This window comes from Bradysia coprophila, unplaced genomic scaffold (genome assembly GCF_014529535.1).
Source record: "Bradysia coprophila strain Holo2 unplaced genomic scaffold, BU_Bcop_v1 contig_94, whole genome shotgun sequence".
In the NCBI taxonomy this organism is placed as follows: Eukaryota; Metazoa; Arthropoda; class Insecta; order Diptera; family Sciaridae; genus Bradysia; species Bradysia coprophila.
In genome coordinates, this window is record NW_023504022.1 from 507,175 (window position 1) to 523,615 (window position 16,441).

A 16,441-nucleotide genomic window follows, 5' to 3' on the forward strand; every position below is an offset into this window, starting at 1 on the left:
TTCGTCAAATTTTCTATTTTCGTCAAATTTTCTATTTTCGTCAAATTTTTTATTTTCGTCAAATTTTCGATTTTTGTTACATTTTCGAATTTCGTCAAATTTTCTAATTTCGTCAAATTTTCGATTTTTGTCAAATTTTCAATTTTCGTCAAATTTTCGATTTTCGTCAAATTTTCGATTTTCGTCAAATTTCGTCAAATTTTCGAATTTCGTCAAATTTTATAATTTCGTCAAATCTTCGGTTTTTGGTCATTTTTTTTAATTAGAACTGTTCTAAAAAGCACTTCTCAAACGACTGATATCCCAACAAAAATCTCTTCGAGAAAAGTGTGACGCAGTCTTAGAAGTACAATTTCTAAAATGAATGATATCGCTATAGAGTTGACGCTTTCAGCTTCGTTACGCAAAAATTAAATTTTACACCCAATTACATAAAACACTGGCTGAGTTTTTCTCATCATCTGCCAAATAATTTTTACCAAAAAAAAATTTGACTGGAAACAACAAAAAATTTACAAAAAAAATCAACGTCGCATGTGGCAGATAAATTTTCTTGCTGGTCTGTTCCTGAACATCTGCCACTTTGCGACGCAGACTTTTTTGGTAAATTTTTTGTTGTTTTGTAGGATTCGGATGATGCTGATTAAGTCTCTTGCACTGCCGGCCTTTACGTATTGTGACTCGGTTTATTCGACAAATTTGTCGGCCGCTGATATCCGAGGGGTTGCTCACTTTGATTACGCAAAAATTGGATCTCGTCTAATCAGTTAAATTTTGGTGATTACACTTGATAAATCGTTATTTCCCGTTGATTTGATGTGATTAGAAACTGATTTCAGACGACTGACTTGGTTATTAAGTGGTTAATCACTTGATTAACAAGTGTACTTTAAAGACTGCGTCACACTTTTCTCGAAGAGATTTTTGTTGGGATCAATTTTAACGACACATCATAATTATAACTTTGTAATCAGACATTCTGTTCTTCTGATTTTTTTTCTCTTTATTTACACAGTTTTTACACAATCGTCGCACCAGAGAACATTCGGCCACATTCAGACTATCGCATTGCAGTGACACTTCACAATGACGTGGTTCCGGTTACTGTACGCTTCACTATCACAGATGGACTAAGTTACGCCATTTCCGAAACGGTCAACATCAACAGCAATCGCACAGAATTAGTGACCCTGCGCATTGACGATCTACCGCTGTCAGGCTACAAACTTGTTGCCGAAGGCCTGTCAGGCGCAACGTTTAAAAATGAATCGAATTTGAAAATCGAATCGAAACAGGTGTCGATTTTTATTCAAACGGACAAATCAATCTATAAGCCAGGCGAATCGATCAAATTCCGTGTGTTGGTGCTCGATTCGGCATTGAAACCAGTTTCGTTGGCCGAAAATCAATTGCTTGACATTCATTTCGTCGATCCGCAAAAGAATCGCATCAAGCAATGGCTTCACGTTATTCCAATTAAGGGTGTATTTACGAGCGAAATCCAATTGTCCGAATTGCCGATATTGGGAACGTGGCAATTTAAAGCCAACATTGGCAAAGACTCCAAAACAAAATCTGTCGACGTGGCTGAATATGTGCTGCCGAAATTTCAAGTCGACATCGATTGTCCGACAGAATTTTCTGTCAAAGATGGTACCATACGCGCGATCATTCGATCGAAATACACGTATGGTAAATTGGTGAAGGGCGAAGCTATCATCAAGGTATCCCAAAAATCTAATTTCGGTTACTACGGGCAACCAACCGGTAAAATTGTTGGTACGAAAGCATCCATCAATGGCAAAGCATCGGTTGAATTCGATATTGAACGAGATTTGGGAATTCAGTTTGCTGACATGCAGGATGACATGGTCATTTATGATCAAACGCATTCGTTCGATATCGAAGCTACGGTTGTGGAAGAATTGACCGGCCGCAATCACAGTGCATCGAAAAGGATCACCATACATCAATCGCGATATAAAATTACGACAGCCGATGTGAAACGCACGTTCGTTCCAGGAGAGCCGATATCATTTTCGGTAAAAAGATGATCGATCAGTACATTTGCCTCGATTCAAACTTGCTCGACAGACTAGACTCGATATTTCTTTAAAAAAAAGTCGTCTGAGCCTTGTCTTCAGGCATCTCTAGTTCCTTAAACTTTCGCTGCAAGTCTCACAAAAAATACCTCCATCTGGCAGCACTACCTGAAATGCATCTAAAACAATTCCTAATTCAATCAAATAACTCCTAAAATCCTCCCTTTAATCAAGCTAATAGATCATTGTCAAATAGTGGTTCTCTTCTGTCACTTTCACAAAGCTAACCTTAAAAAGATTTCGTCCACTGGAATAATGCACATGAATTTACACATTTGGTTTCCAGCTGTCAAAGACTTTCCGCTTATAGAGATTTACAGTTGATAAAGACTTCCCTGTTTTGAAGACTTCCCGATGAGTCAGTTCTTCTCGCTGATAGAGATTTCCTGCTGAAAAAAAAAACTTCCCGATGAATTAGTTCTGCACTGTGATAAAGACTTCCCGATGAGTTAGTTCCGATCACTTTGACTTCCCGGTAACTTGTGACTATCATTTCCAAAATGACTTCAGTTTCTCGAACACTTCGACTTTCCAGTGACTTTGATTTACTCGTAACTTCAGTTTCCAAATCACTGGCTTTCCGCTGACTTTAATTTCCCGAAGCCTTTATTTTCCAGGTGACTTTCATTTCCGGTGATGATTTTCTGGTGATTTAAGGTTAGCTTTGTGAAGTTTATTTGACGTCTCAAACGACATTGACATTATGACAATGATCTATATTGAACCTGCATTCAGAATTCGTTTTCGCTAAAAAATAATTTGTTTTTTTTTTTGCTTTCCTTTTGCAATAGCTTGTCGTAGCGCTTCATGATAATTCGCCAGTTTTGATAAACGAAATGACGAAATCGATAACAGTTGCCAGTGTCAATAATAGACGATTTTCAAAATCCCAACGTATTATTGAGTACTCATTCGAATTGGATTCCAACGGAACAGCTGAAATAACTATACCAACATTGGCGAATGACACAGGGTTTTATTTACAAGTAAGATTAATCCGAAAATTTAAGCTTCGGAACAGGTTCTAATCAGGTAACTTCTGAACCTGACCTCAATGAAAGTAAATAGATAGGTATGGCCAAACGTTCAAATTTGTTCTAGCCGGAGCACATACGGATTTGCATGGCGCCACCTCAAATGAACGCAAATTTCCACTAGAAATGAGTTTGTTTGAGGTGGCGCCATGGAAATCCGTATGTGCTCCGACTTGTATGGACTGGCCATACCTACTTATCTACTTTCATTGCCTGACCTGACCGGTGCCTTATTTGAAAAACGAGTAATTTAAAGTTATTCTGAGGGTATATCGTCTAATGGTGTCCCCTTCAACACAAATCGATGGGAAGTAGCGGTTGTGAAAAAGCATTTTCCGAAAGGTGAACGATTAATTTCATTTTGTACACAATAAGTCCGTTCTGTTCACAAAAAGTCTGTTTTGTACACATAAGAAAAAGATTTTTTACACAGAAAAAAGATTTTATACATTAACACAACTAATTTTGTACACAGAAACCATTATATCGTACATATAGAAAACTTTCAAAGATTTCGTGTCCCTAGATCTAAACATCCGCATCATAACTTTTCCTCGTCGGAGCAGTGAATGGAAGTTAGCTCAATGTTCTTGTTACACTTAATTCTTGTTTATTTGTTTAACTAATATGATACCGTGGCCACATGAACTAAATCAGTTGTATACAGACAACACTAACAAGTTCGACTTCTACCAACCTGTTGAACAAGCTGCTTTCAGATCTGGTTTCAGCACAAACGACCATTTGCAGGTGATGAGAACGCTTATTGAGAAGTGTCGTGAATACAACATCGAATCGACATAGTCTTGCTATTCATAGACTTGGCTATTCATGTACACTGTGGCACGTTTCCGCCAATTTTTCAGTGTACAAACAATTACATTTTGTGTTCATAAAGTAATTTTTAAGTACGAAATGGTTTTTTTTAGTACAAAATGGATGGTATAAAATGGAAATTTTAAGTACAAAATGTCATTTTTTGTGTACAAAAAAGAATTTAATTTGTACAAAAGTCATTCGATTTGTACAAAAGTAAATGAACCGAAATTCAGAATTGGCCGAGGTGTAAGGCAGGGTGACACCATTTCACCGAAATTATTCACGGCGATTCTGCAGAGTATTTTTAGGAAGTTAAACTGGAGTAAAATGGGAATAAAGATAAATGGAGAGTACCTGAGCAATCTCCGCTTCGCTGATGACATTGTACCGATAGCAGCGAATCTAGGTCAGGCTCAGCTTATGCTACAACAGTTAAGTGAAGAGGCAAGCAAAGTTGGCCTCAAGATGAACTTATCGAAAACAAAAGTCATGACCAACATCGGGGGCGATAGAGAAATCAAAATTGGTGACACTGTCATGGAACGAGTCGACAGCTACGTATATCTAGGACATAAACTGAAGTTAGGTCTGGACAACCAGACTGCAGAAATAAGACGTAGGATTGGTCTTGCATGGGCAGCGTTCGGAAAACTCAGACTAATTTTCAAAAGCAAAATGAATAATAGTCTAAAACGCAAAGTTTTCGACACTTGTGTCCTTCCAGTGCTCACTTATGGAGCGGAAACGTTAACTTTAGCGAAAGCATCCGAAGATAAATTGAGAGTGACACAAAGAGCCATGGAACGGAGTATGCTTGGAATAACACTCAGAGACAGAATGACGAATCAATGGATTCGACAACAAACCAGGGTCGTTGATGTCATGGAAAGAATAGCATCTCTGAAATGGAGCTGGGCGGGACATATTGCAAGAAGGACAGACGAACGTTGGACCAAAAAGATCATGAACTGGCGACCATATAAAAGACGAGCTATAGGTAGACCACCAGAGAGATGGACAAACGGAATTAAGAATATTGCAGGTACAAACTGGCAGCAAATGGCAATGGATCGTACGAAATGGAAAGAAGTTGGAGAGGCCTACATCCAGCAGTGGACAGAAACAGGCTGAAAAAGAAGAAGAAGAAGAATACAGACATTTAGATCCAAATTATATGAAAAAGAGGATCGTATAGACGTATAGAATTTTAATGACTGTAAGTTTTGTGTACAACTTCATCATTTTTGTGTACAAAATCATAGTTTTAGTGTACACAATGGACTTTTTGTGTACAGAACGGACTTTTCGTGTACAAAAAGAATTAAATCAAGGTGAACTCTTTCATGCGTCGTTTGGGGGTCTTCTTTTCACTGACAAGATTTTACATTATGTCACTCGTTAGAGTGGCATAATGAAAAATCTTACGAATGATGCAGGCTACTTGATCGTCCATACAATTTTTCTTCACTGAGTAAAATGTAAGCTGCAGGTTGAGTAATGTTTTGTCATTTCAAAAGTTCACTTTTCGCAGCTGGTTGTAGAAAACGTTGCAAGCAACACTTTAGAGAACTATTAGAGCTCAGCGGAGGTTTGTCTAAGCTCAGCGGAGAATTATTCGACCTCAGCCGATATTTTTATTCAAAGAGGTGGCATAATTAGACTCGGCGAAGTCTTGTTAGCTTACTAAAGAAGTGGGAGAGGTTACAATTTTAATAAATGTCTACCATCGTTGAAATGTCCGACGCTTTTTTGAATGAAGATATTTTACCGCCGAAGTGAACACAGCAAACATTCATTCTAGTACTTATAGTAGCGGAGTGTCACAGTTGTTCCCGTTCTAAAGCCAGGCTAGATTGAAACAGATTACTAGGCATTTCAGGTCAGATTGTCCTGTTCCGAGCCTCTGTGCAACAATCAGAATCAAATGCAGAAATTATCACACTTTCATATAAATGGCACTGCCAATTCTTTTTTCACTTTGTAGATAAGATATATGAGTGAATTGACTTATTTGGACTACTTCTATACACAAGACCCTGGTAAACCATCCGCTTTGGAGGTGAACGTTTTGACAACACGGTATTTTCCCAAATTGTTTTGTTCCCCGTTGCGTTGCCAAATTCTTAAACCTTTTGCTTCCGTTTGCAGGCCAACATTGGGCGAAAATATAATTGTTGAAGTCAGATCGAATGAGTTCCTGCAAAATGTCACCTACATTGCGATTGCCCACGGAAAAATCATGAACGCGAAAAGTGTTGATGTGCCAGATCTGAAAAGTTACTCCTTCAAAATCAGAGCCACATTCGATTTGGTACCGAAAGTAACAATAATCGTTTATCGATTCAAAAATGACGATTTTGTAGCGAAAAAAGTCGACGTCGAAATAAGGGAACATCTCAATAATTTTGTCAAATTGAAGCTATCGACGGGCGAAACTCAACCGGGCCAGGAGGTTGGCATCGAAGTGATTACGAATCCAGAATCGTATGTTGGTTTGATGGGCGTCGATCAGAGTGTGCTGTTGCTCAAGAAAAATGATGGACTCACCAAAGAAAATGCATTCGAAGAGATGGAGGACTATCAAGAGCAATTCTTCAATGCTGGCCCAGGACCATGGACTGCTCCAGAGCAACCATACAGAAACGACTTTGCAATGTTCAGGCAGAGCCACGTCATATTGTTTACCAATGCGAAAATTAAGCGACGATATCAGTATGAGAATCAATACTCCGCTGGTATAATGTATGATGAAGTCAGTTACAGTTCGTCGCCGCTTGAACGACCACCTGAAAATCCGGTCGAACCGCCACGCATCAGAACCGAATTCCCCGAAACAATTTTCTGGGAAGATTTTAACATCACCGAACCAGACGGCATTCTGACAATCAGTAGAAAAATGCCCGATACGATAACGTCATGGGTGATCAGTGCATTTTCGGTGGACCCGAAAACTGGTTTGGGTCTGACCAGAGAACCCAAATCGCTGAAAGTGTTCCAACCGTTTTTCATCTCACTGAATCTGCCATTTTCGGTGAAGCGTGGTGAAGTCGTTGCGGTGCCGGTGGTTTTATTCAATTACATGGACACAAATGTCGTGGCCAATTTAATTCTGCACAACGAAAATGGTGAATTTGAATTTGTCGACGATGATCGGAGCAATCAAAGGTCACGTCATCGCCAGGTGGACGTTGCGTCCGACGCGGGAATTGCATCCACATTCCTCATTCGATTCACTGCAGTCGGTCAAATTCCGTTGAAAATTAGCGCAACGTCGGCAATTGCTGCCGATGCGATTGTTCGCATCTTGCAAGTGGATCCCGAAGGTGTCCCGCAATACGTTAACAAAGTGTCGTTCATTGATCTGCGCAACACGAATCATCTGGATATCACTGAAACGATCGATGCTCCGGCTAATGCCGTTCCGCAGTCGCTTAAAATCAATGTCAATGTCATCGGGGATTTGCTCGGCGGAACGATTGAAAATTTACATCAATTAATTCGGTTGCCTACTGGATGCGGCGAACAAAATATGCTGAAATTCGTTCCGAACATTGTGGTTTTGGATTATTTGCATGCGGCTGGCAATGTTGACGAAAAAGTCAAGGATAAAACCGTAAAATTTTTGGAGAGCGGATATCAACAGGAATTAAAGTATCGCCATCCTGATGGTTCGTACAGTGCGTTTGGTGGCTCGTATGGATCAGGTGGCAGCACTTGGCTGACTGCTTTTGTGGTGAAATCGTTCAAACAAGCCGAAAAGTACATCGATATTGATAGCAAAGTGATTGACGAAGGTTTGAATTATCTTCAGTCAGTTCAAGATGGAAGCGATGGCAGTTTTCCGGAAAACGGTTACATTTTGGATCGTAAAATGCAAGGAGGATCGAACAAAGGCATTGCATTGACTGCGTATGTGGCTATTACATTCTTGCAAAATGAGGTGAGTCGAAACCATTGATATAAGAGGGGAGGAATGCGTCATTTATTCACACTCTGAGATTTTGGTGCGGGATTGTTTAATTTATGAATGGGGTGTGTTCAACATTGATGGTGCTAGAGGTCTCGCATCTGCAATTTCGTTACTTTCTTCTTGCGTTAGCCCGAATCGCTGGTGTTGTTGTCACATTGGGGTAAGCCAACTATGTTCAGGTCGTCCCCTTTTAAGTACTAGGGGTCAATCAAAAGGATTTTTCTTGCAACATTGTTGTCATCGTAAGAATCTACGTTGAGAATAAGCCATTTCCCTCATTTTTACTTTCATTGACTTTTAATGAGATCTGATTTTGTAATGCTTCCTGGGCTTGCGGCACATTTCCATCTTTGCTGTTGTCAGAACTCTTCCGAACGTCTCACACATAGTGAAACGTAAGTGAGTGCAGGTTGTATCCATCGTTGTGTGAGGCAATGCTGCGTCCATGATACAAGTATAGGGGTTCGAGGCCTCCATGACAACGCAAAAATTCTTTAAATTCCTAGGGTTTTCCAACATTTTTTATCATTCTGTGCTCTTTGCCCCCCATGAACGAATCTAAAGTCGACGCCTCTGAGTTTTCGTCACAATTTTTAATCTTATTGATAACCACTTTGTATGCCGAATGTGATCAACAACATCTTGGTGTAGATTGTACTCCCAAAGATCCGTTACCATCAATGCAAATTTGGGTTAGAGCGGGCGAGCAAATAATGTTTTCATCCCGGTAAGCAGGTCAATCTGGTAACCGTGAATTATTACCAAGTTTACCAGTGATTTCAAATCGATTTCTCGGTGATTTGCCACTAACTTCATCAAATGGAATGAATACACACTTCTAGTGCAAGTGCACACTAGCACACGATGACAGGTATTTCAATATAGTAGCTTTCGGGACTCTCTAGTGAATTTACACATTTGGTTTACAAGTTTCCAGCTGACAAAGACTTCCCGCTGACAAAGACTTTCGGCTTACAGATCTTTCCCGCTTATGAAGACTTGCCGACCAGTTAGTTCTTCCCGCTGGCAAACACTTCACGCTGATATAGATTTCCTGCTGAAAAAACTTTCCGATGAATTAGTTCTTCCATCTTATAAAGACTTCCCGATGAGTTAGTTCCGATTACTTTGGCTTCCCGGTGACGTAGATTTACTGGTGACCTTAATTTCACGATGACTTCCGTCTTCGGAAGTATCTTCCACGTATTTTGCTATTAAACGGTCTGATCTTCCATCTGCTCCAACACGTGTGACTACATCGACTGTTTAAAAGAAACACTTTCAACGCGAGAGAACAATTAGGAACTGCCAGGGAAAAACCAGATCGCTCTGGAAGAGTTTGCTTTTTTTTCTACATCTCAATTATCAACAGGAACAGAATGGAATGCATCAAGATATAATTCGCAAAGCCATTGACAACGTTGCGACGAATGTCCACGATATTGATGATGTGTACACTCTCGCAATTACTGCGTATGCTCTTCAATTGGCCGGTCACGTAATGAAAGATGATATTTTAGATAAACTTGTTGCTAAGGCTATTGAGAATGGTAAGAACTTTTTTTTATTAGAAAACTGAACTCGCCACTTTTTTCTCCTTTCGTTATCTACAGGTGGTCACAAATGGTGGACCAGAGCGAAGCCCGGCTCGCAATTCGATGATTCTAAATCAATTGACGTTGAGATAACTTCGTACGGTGTTCTTGCACTGATAGCAGCCAATCGGAACACTGACGCGTTTCCCTTCTTCAAATGGTTGCTGGCGCAACGAAATGATCGCGGCGGTTTTGTCGGCACCCAAGACACTGTGCTTGGATTGGAAGCACTTGCCGCTTATGGGCGACTCTTATCCAGCAAAAACTCCGACGTTTTACTGAAATGCAGAACGAATATCTCCGATGAACAATCGTTTTCCGTGAATGCAGAAAACGCATTTGTTTTGCAAAGCGTCGATTTACCGCCGTACACAGAGTCGGTGCATGTAACCGCCTCTGGAAAGGGATTCGCTATATTCCAAGTGTCTTATCGATATAACGTGAACGAAAAGGATCTGCGTTCAGTATTCACATTGACACCAACGGTGCTGGAAACAACGACACCCGCCATTTTGAACGTGAAAACATGTGCAAGGTTTGGTGAATTCTTCCATTCAACTGTTACAACGAATCGATGATTTTCTGTTTCTGAATATACAGTTTCAATCCGGAAACGGAAGACGATAAATCGAATATGGTGATAATGGAGGTGGCAATGCCGAGTGGTTATCTCATCGAAAAGGATCAATTGGACAAGTTGATGGCAAAACCTAATGTTAAATTAGTGGAAACGAAACGGGGTGAAACGGTTGCCGACATTTACATCGATCAAATGACCCCGAACGAACAACTTTGCTTCGAAGTTCAAGGGTATCGATCGCACAAAGTCGCCGAAAATAAACCGGTTCCAGTGCGAATCTATGATTACTATGATGACTGTATGTGGATCGATTTTTTTTCTTGTTTAAATTTTAATTTAGAACTATGGAAAGTATGATCGCTAAATGATTTGCTTTTGCAGCTCGAAATGCACGAGAGTTTTATCAAATTGCATCTGTCGGATCTTGTGAAATCTGTGACGGCGATGAATGCTCACGGTCATGCGATTCGAAGTGAGTGAAGACACCAATGAGGTTTGACTGCAGAGCGGTATACCACCCTTGAATGGTAGGATGGCATGCACAATCTTTAATTTAAAATGTAGATTTTCATGAAGCGAAATAATAATTTTGTTTGCCTGAACGAAAGTTGTTTCATTTGTTGACTTCATAAATTAGTGGAGCAGGTGCTGTTGCTGTCAAGGTCAAGGTCCTTTATGATTCCGAATAAATTCATCGTCGGTCTACGACAAAATTTCATGAAAAGACGAGTTCGGCAAGCCTCGACTTCTTCGTGACAAGTGTGTAACTACATGCGTCAAAAAACGTACTTTTCATGGTTCAAGCACTAGTTACGACGCCCAAAGCATGTAAAATCCATTGCATAACTCGGGATAAAAAGATGAAAAGTCTCACTAAATTTTTTGCATTCTTCTATCTAGAAAGTATACAAACTTAGAATAAAGTTAGTGAACTTGATCGCATATTGAATTAAGTGGATGACCTAGGCGCAACATTAAAACTAAAGAGAAAATTACATCAAAACGTTAAAATCAAATCAAAAGCAAATAATTTATTACTTGTTTATTTAAAAGCGAAAAAAAGGCTGCAAAGCGCAACCAGTAAAAAACGATCTTTTCAAAAACAAATATTTACAAATAAGGATTACGAATTCAAAGTACAACATTAAAATGGAAATAAAATTCTCGGAAAATCATTAATGAAAGTAAGACTAATCAAAAATCATAGATGACCTAGGCGCAACAATTAAACTAAAGTGAAAATTACATTAAAACGTTAAAATCAAATCAAAAGCAAATAAGGATAACGAATTCAAAGTACAACATTAAAATGGAAATAAAATTCTAGCCAGCATCAGCAGTACCTTTAATGAGGAGAGATATGCATGAACCGAAATATTTTTATTTGAAAAATGTCTTTTTGTGACGGTTAGTGCATAACTCTCCTCAATTAACAATCGGATTTCCATAACAGCTTGTCCGAACACAAGTCCACCTGAAAATAATAGAAAGAAATTAGTAAAAGTTAGATTATTTGAGAATAAAACGAAAATCAATTATCCATCACGACTTCAGATTCGTCGTCGTCGGAGTAGGAGTCGTCGGAGTCGGTGTCGTCGAAGTCGGTGTCGTCGGATTCGCGGTCGTCTGCTTCTTCAACGTCGTCGTCGTCGTCGCACTCTTCGTAGTGATGGTCTTCTTCTAAATGTAATCTATCTAAGGTTTCGGTGAAGTCTTCTGTCAATCCATCCTCATTAATGTCCATTTCTGTTGCGTCCAAATCCTCGGTGTCCCCTTCCTCATAACATCTAGAGGCTGGCTCGTCCGGTGCTTGCAATAGGCTCAAAACATCATGTGGAATGTTTTTCCTAAATCGTGACTTCTGTCTATTTTGCAAACCAAAACTTGCGACAATGGGGTCTGAGGAGTCGAGGGCTCGATTGAAGACGTCCTCGAGATTATTTTTACGACTGTTCTTCCTTGCGTGAAATAGACGGTTGTGTCGGTAGAGCTTATTGCAGGACTCTGACGCATCTTCTGCCAAAACTCCAACAGTAAGATCGTTAGCCAGCATTATGTCGCGGGAATGAATGAGAACTTTGTGGATGGATTGAGGTAACGGGAACCAGTAATATTTCTTGATATAACGTCGTGCTGTTTCCTTGCAAAAATTATGAAAACGTTCGATGTTTAGTGGCAATTGGCATGATAGAGCAATCAGGATCACTCTGATGTTGTTGATTAATTTTTTAGACACTCCCAGTATCTTTGACAATTCTAGTGGCTTTGAGAAAGCGACTCGACATAGATTTCCGTTATTGGAGTTTCCCGCACCTCTTGCCGATGGAAAATCTACTCTAATTCCCAATATTTTCCTGAATCGCTTTTGCAACAGTTGTTTACGGAGCTTCACCTTTTGTTTCAGCTTATATCCACGTATTTGCCATTTATATATTCCCTTTCTGTACGAAAGATGAAGTAGCCACTCGAAGGAACGAATCCATAAATGTAGAACACTAAGTCCATAATTCAAAGTGCCATCCTTCGGTTTGAAGCGAATCTCCATATTGTCTAGGTTGTGGAACTGTTTTGGAGTCGCGCTACAAATGCAGCAACGTTGCTTAGACTTTGTTTTCGTGATGGTTGCTAAAGTCTTTCCGTCTATCATCGTCAGATAGAGTTCATAGACAAGCTCTATTTGTATACCTGCGATCGTGACTATAAATAGTTTGAGTGCTGCTATCTCGGATTGAACGATACCTATCTTGCTCAGACAAAAGTCATCTGTCTCTTTGGCAAAGTGGAGACGCATGGGCCGGCAGAATCGAGGTGACTGGGGTGTTGAGTTATTCCATATAATCGTTTTGTAGTCATCTGTTGTAGTCATCCTTAGTGGCACGAGAGTCGTTGCAAAAAAATTTACATCACTACTTGTCGTTGATTCTACGTTCACATACTTCTGATTATACTGTGAATGGTCTGACGAACCATCACAGCCCCATTTAACTTGTAGTTTTACTGGTATTTTATTGATGTCGTTGTCATCTCTCAATTTCATAAGAACTGGCTCTTGCAACAGTAACAAACGGTAGGCAGTGTGATTTAATAACTGTTGTAAAGGCAGAGTTGCAGTCACATCATTAACATTGCATTTTTCAGACGGACGACATTCATTTTTTGCCTCTGCCACTTTCTTATACGACGGAAATATATTGGACCCAAACTCCTTTGAAATTAGTCTGGTATTCGTGTACTGTGATGTTGTCAGCTTGTTGTCCAAAAGATACGTAAGTCCTCGCAAAGGTTCCATTTTTTTGGGTGTCACCATTGATTTTTCTGCCTTTAGCAGACTGCGTATTTGTGTTGCCGTATTGTTATCCTTGTACAAGAGTTTTAATACGTACTCCAAGTCCGTTTTATTCGAATCCTTAGCACTTTTTGCTGCTGCAAGAAGCAGCTTGCTAACCCCTGGCCCGCAGGTTAGCAAACTTACAAACTTACAAACTTAATTCTTCCGCTCTGCGGCTTTTCTGTCGTTCTGAGAGCACTTCGAAACTCTTCTTCTTTTGAGTACTTCCTCGTCGCCCTCCACCCACAGACATTATAGATGGTGGAAGCTGAAATGTATAATTACAATGGTATAGAACAGGGAAGGAGAGGTCCACGTGATGTTGCACTCTATTGTCCATAAACGGCATTAAATACTTTTAGAAGTTTTTTTGGTTCACTATTTATTTTTTCGAAACCCCGACCCCGAATTTAAGGTAAAGGTGAAGGTGAAGGTCGCAAAATTTGTAACCAAATTCACCTGGCCTTAAATGGTGGACACTTAACTTTTCGTAAAATCAATTTAAAAATCCTTGGGCCAAACGAGTCAAAATTAAATACAGTTCACCCTACTTGCACAGAGGGATTCTTTTGAAAAACAGCCTAGAAGCCAAAGCCACTTTCAAAAAAATTCTTCGAAGCTTGTGTGGCTGGTGATCAAAAACCGAAAACTTGGATTTTTCTTAACAAAATTGCTCCAATTACACAAGCCGTATAGGGTCGTGTGGTGTGTCATTGGAAAGGTAATCACATGCACTATTGAGCCGTATATGGATTTATTGGGTTTAAAATTCATCCACACTGAAATACGTGCAGTTGAAGTTTTCAACCGAAAAAGACTGAGAACTTACACAGTTCTTACAGAAATTTCTCGAGGTAAACGAAACGTACATGGTCGTGTGGGATGTCATTGGAAAGGTAATTCGATGTACTTTCGGGTATTATGGGGGTTGGATGCATATGCGTTAAAAAAGAACAATTTAACAGTTCAATTTCTATTTCATCGTAGATGCATCCAAACCACATGGAAATCACCTTTCAAATGATACCCCACACGACCATGTACATTTTGTGTAACTCGAGAAATTTCTGTAAGAACAGTGTAAGTTTTCGGTTGAAAACTTAACTGGACATATTTCAATGTGGCTGAATTTTAAAACCAATAGGTCCCTATTCGGCTCAATAGTACATGTGATTACCTTTCTAATGACACCCCACACGACCCTGCCAAATTTGAACCGATTTCGACTCCTTTCGCTTTAATAGATAGGTATTGACCACAATCAGGGGAAAAAAAAGTTTATGAAATTAAGTTCACCGGAGCGTGAGCTAGGTCTCTTGGAGTGAGCTTTTATCCGGCTACTCGGCCGTACAGTGAACGTGGTGTATTTTGACAATATCTCGAGTAAATTTTGACCGAATTTCATGATTTTTTTTTGAAAGGTATTAACGAATGTGAATTGTCAGTACTATTTCCTAACAAAATGGCTGCCGGTGGCCATATTAAATTTTAGTAAAAGTGAAATATCTTGGTAAAAATGGTACTTAGACAGTTTCTGTTAACATATAAGTAATTGGTTATGTGTGGGGTGTTTCAGGCATTCCATATATATATGAACATCTATGCATAACTATATACAGCTATATTGAGCTATATACAGGCATATAGAGCTATATAATAACATATTCATCCGTGAAATGTTTATTTATAGTGAAATATAGGTAAATATAGCAGTATGTAGCTGTTTGAATAGGAATTTATGAAATTTGACTTCGTACGGGGCTGTCGATATTGCCTCTTGCAACTTATTTGTATATGATAACAAGGCGAATGGGTTTTCAGTAGAGAAGAAAATGAAGAGTTTTACATTAAAAAGGCTTTTGATACGAATAGGTGTTTCGTACGGGTCGGCGTTAGCAATGTTTTCTTGAGCTATTGCCGAAAAACTGTTTTCGGTACTCTCTAACGTGTCTCTACTTTTGAACACTTTTCACAGAAAATATTTGTATTTCGAAAAAGTGAAAGATACGTGTTTGCTAGAATTGAAAGACGAATCCAACAAGCTATCACTCATTAAAATTGGAGACCGCTTGTTTCCCAATCACCTGAAGTCTTGGCGATATGACTCTTAAGTCCGATGCGAAGTAGTGTGTAAGCTAGGTGGCATGATCGCACGAGTTACTTATGTAGAAACATGATCTTAAGATTACTTTTTGACATAACAAGACCACTCCACATCTGCTTACGCTATAAATATATATATAGAAATGGTTTTGTTATGTCGAAAAATAGACCTAAGACGATTTGCTCCTGAATAAGTAATTTGCAAGGTAATGCCATTCAGTACGACCTGCTTTACGTTTTATATTGAGTTTCGAGTCATTATTTTGTAAGACAACCTGTCTTAATTATCGAAAAAAAATGTTAAGCTAATCACTACACTCTCAGCAATCTACACTCGGACCCCCTAAGAAATACATTTTCGATGATAACTTTTCATTCGAATTATTTTTGAAAAAAGTGGGCTCATCGTTTGGTGCCGAAACATATAAAGTTTCGTTAGCCACTGGAAATAGACTATGCCAATCATATTTAACCAATGATGCCATTTTAAAGGTCATCAATAGTGGTGACTTTATCACTATTTTATTTTACCGGAATCATGCACACATTCAAATAAAAGCATTTCCGCCAAAAAAATCATTTTTTAAATTAACGGACAAAAAAATTTCAGTTTTGTGGTGTCACTTACGACTATCTTCACAACACAGACATGTCAAGAATTTTGTTTACCTGAATGGCAACATATTTTTGTATGTTTTCTTCACATTTTACCGACTGAATTAGCACGAAACGTATTGCAGGCAATTTCTAGGCACATAAAATTAAGGAATTGAACACTGAATGGCACAATTCACACCAAATTACTTTTAAAAGTGAGATTTTCACAACACCCACAATGTTTGACCAAATTAATTTGTCTTTAAAATTATTTCGGAGAATTTGTCCTAAATTCTGTATAAGACACTAGCAT

General features: G+C 39.1%; 2 protein-coding genes across 2 annotated transcripts in view; one reads left to right on the forward strand and one right to left on the reverse strand.

Moving 5' to 3' along the window:
• The window catches only part of LOC119085545 (CD109 antigen-like), a 24,258-nt gene extending 13,564 nt beyond the window's left edge, over nt 1–10,694 (forward strand). The window contains exons 2-9 of the mRNA XM_037195964.1: nt 1,016–2,042; nt 2,894–3,088; nt 5,940–6,034; nt 6,104–7,895; nt 9,298–9,475; nt 9,539–10,055; nt 10,121–10,398; nt 10,482–10,694. Of these exons, the coding sequence (XP_037051859.1) occupies nt 1,016–2,042; nt 2,894–3,088; nt 5,940–6,034; nt 6,104–7,895; nt 9,298–9,475; nt 9,539–10,055; nt 10,121–10,398; nt 10,482–10,576 (4,177 nt within the window). The 3' untranslated portion in view covers nt 10,577–10,694. The remainder of the gene's footprint in view (nt 1–1,015; nt 2,043–2,893; nt 3,089–5,939; nt 6,035–6,103; nt 7,896–9,297; nt 9,476–9,538; nt 10,056–10,120; nt 10,399–10,481) is intronic.
• A 937-nt stretch (nt 10,695–11,631) lies between these two features.
• LOC119085483 lies at nt 11,632–13,681 on the reverse strand. The gene is made up of 2 exons (XM_037195899.1): nt 13,581–13,681; nt 11,632–12,454 (listed from the first exon to the last, which is right to left on the reverse strand). The coding sequence occupies exons 1-2, from the start codon at nt 13,679–13,681 to the stop codon at nt 11,632–11,634; spliced, it is 924 nt and encodes a 307-aa protein (XP_037051794.1).
• Between the last annotated feature and the right edge of the window lie 2,760 nt (nt 13,682–16,441).

Bases quoted from the DNA above. Each gene is read 5' to 3' on its own strand.
- LOC119085483 (XM_037195899.1), bottom strand. From the start codon at position 13,681: ATGTCTGTGGGTGGAGGGCGACGAGGAAGTACTCAAAAGAAGAAGAGT. The intron at 12,455-13,580 runs GTAAGTTTGTAA...AAAGCGATTCAG, and splicing joins AGAGCGGAAGAATTAAGTTT to GAAAATATTGGGAATTAGAG.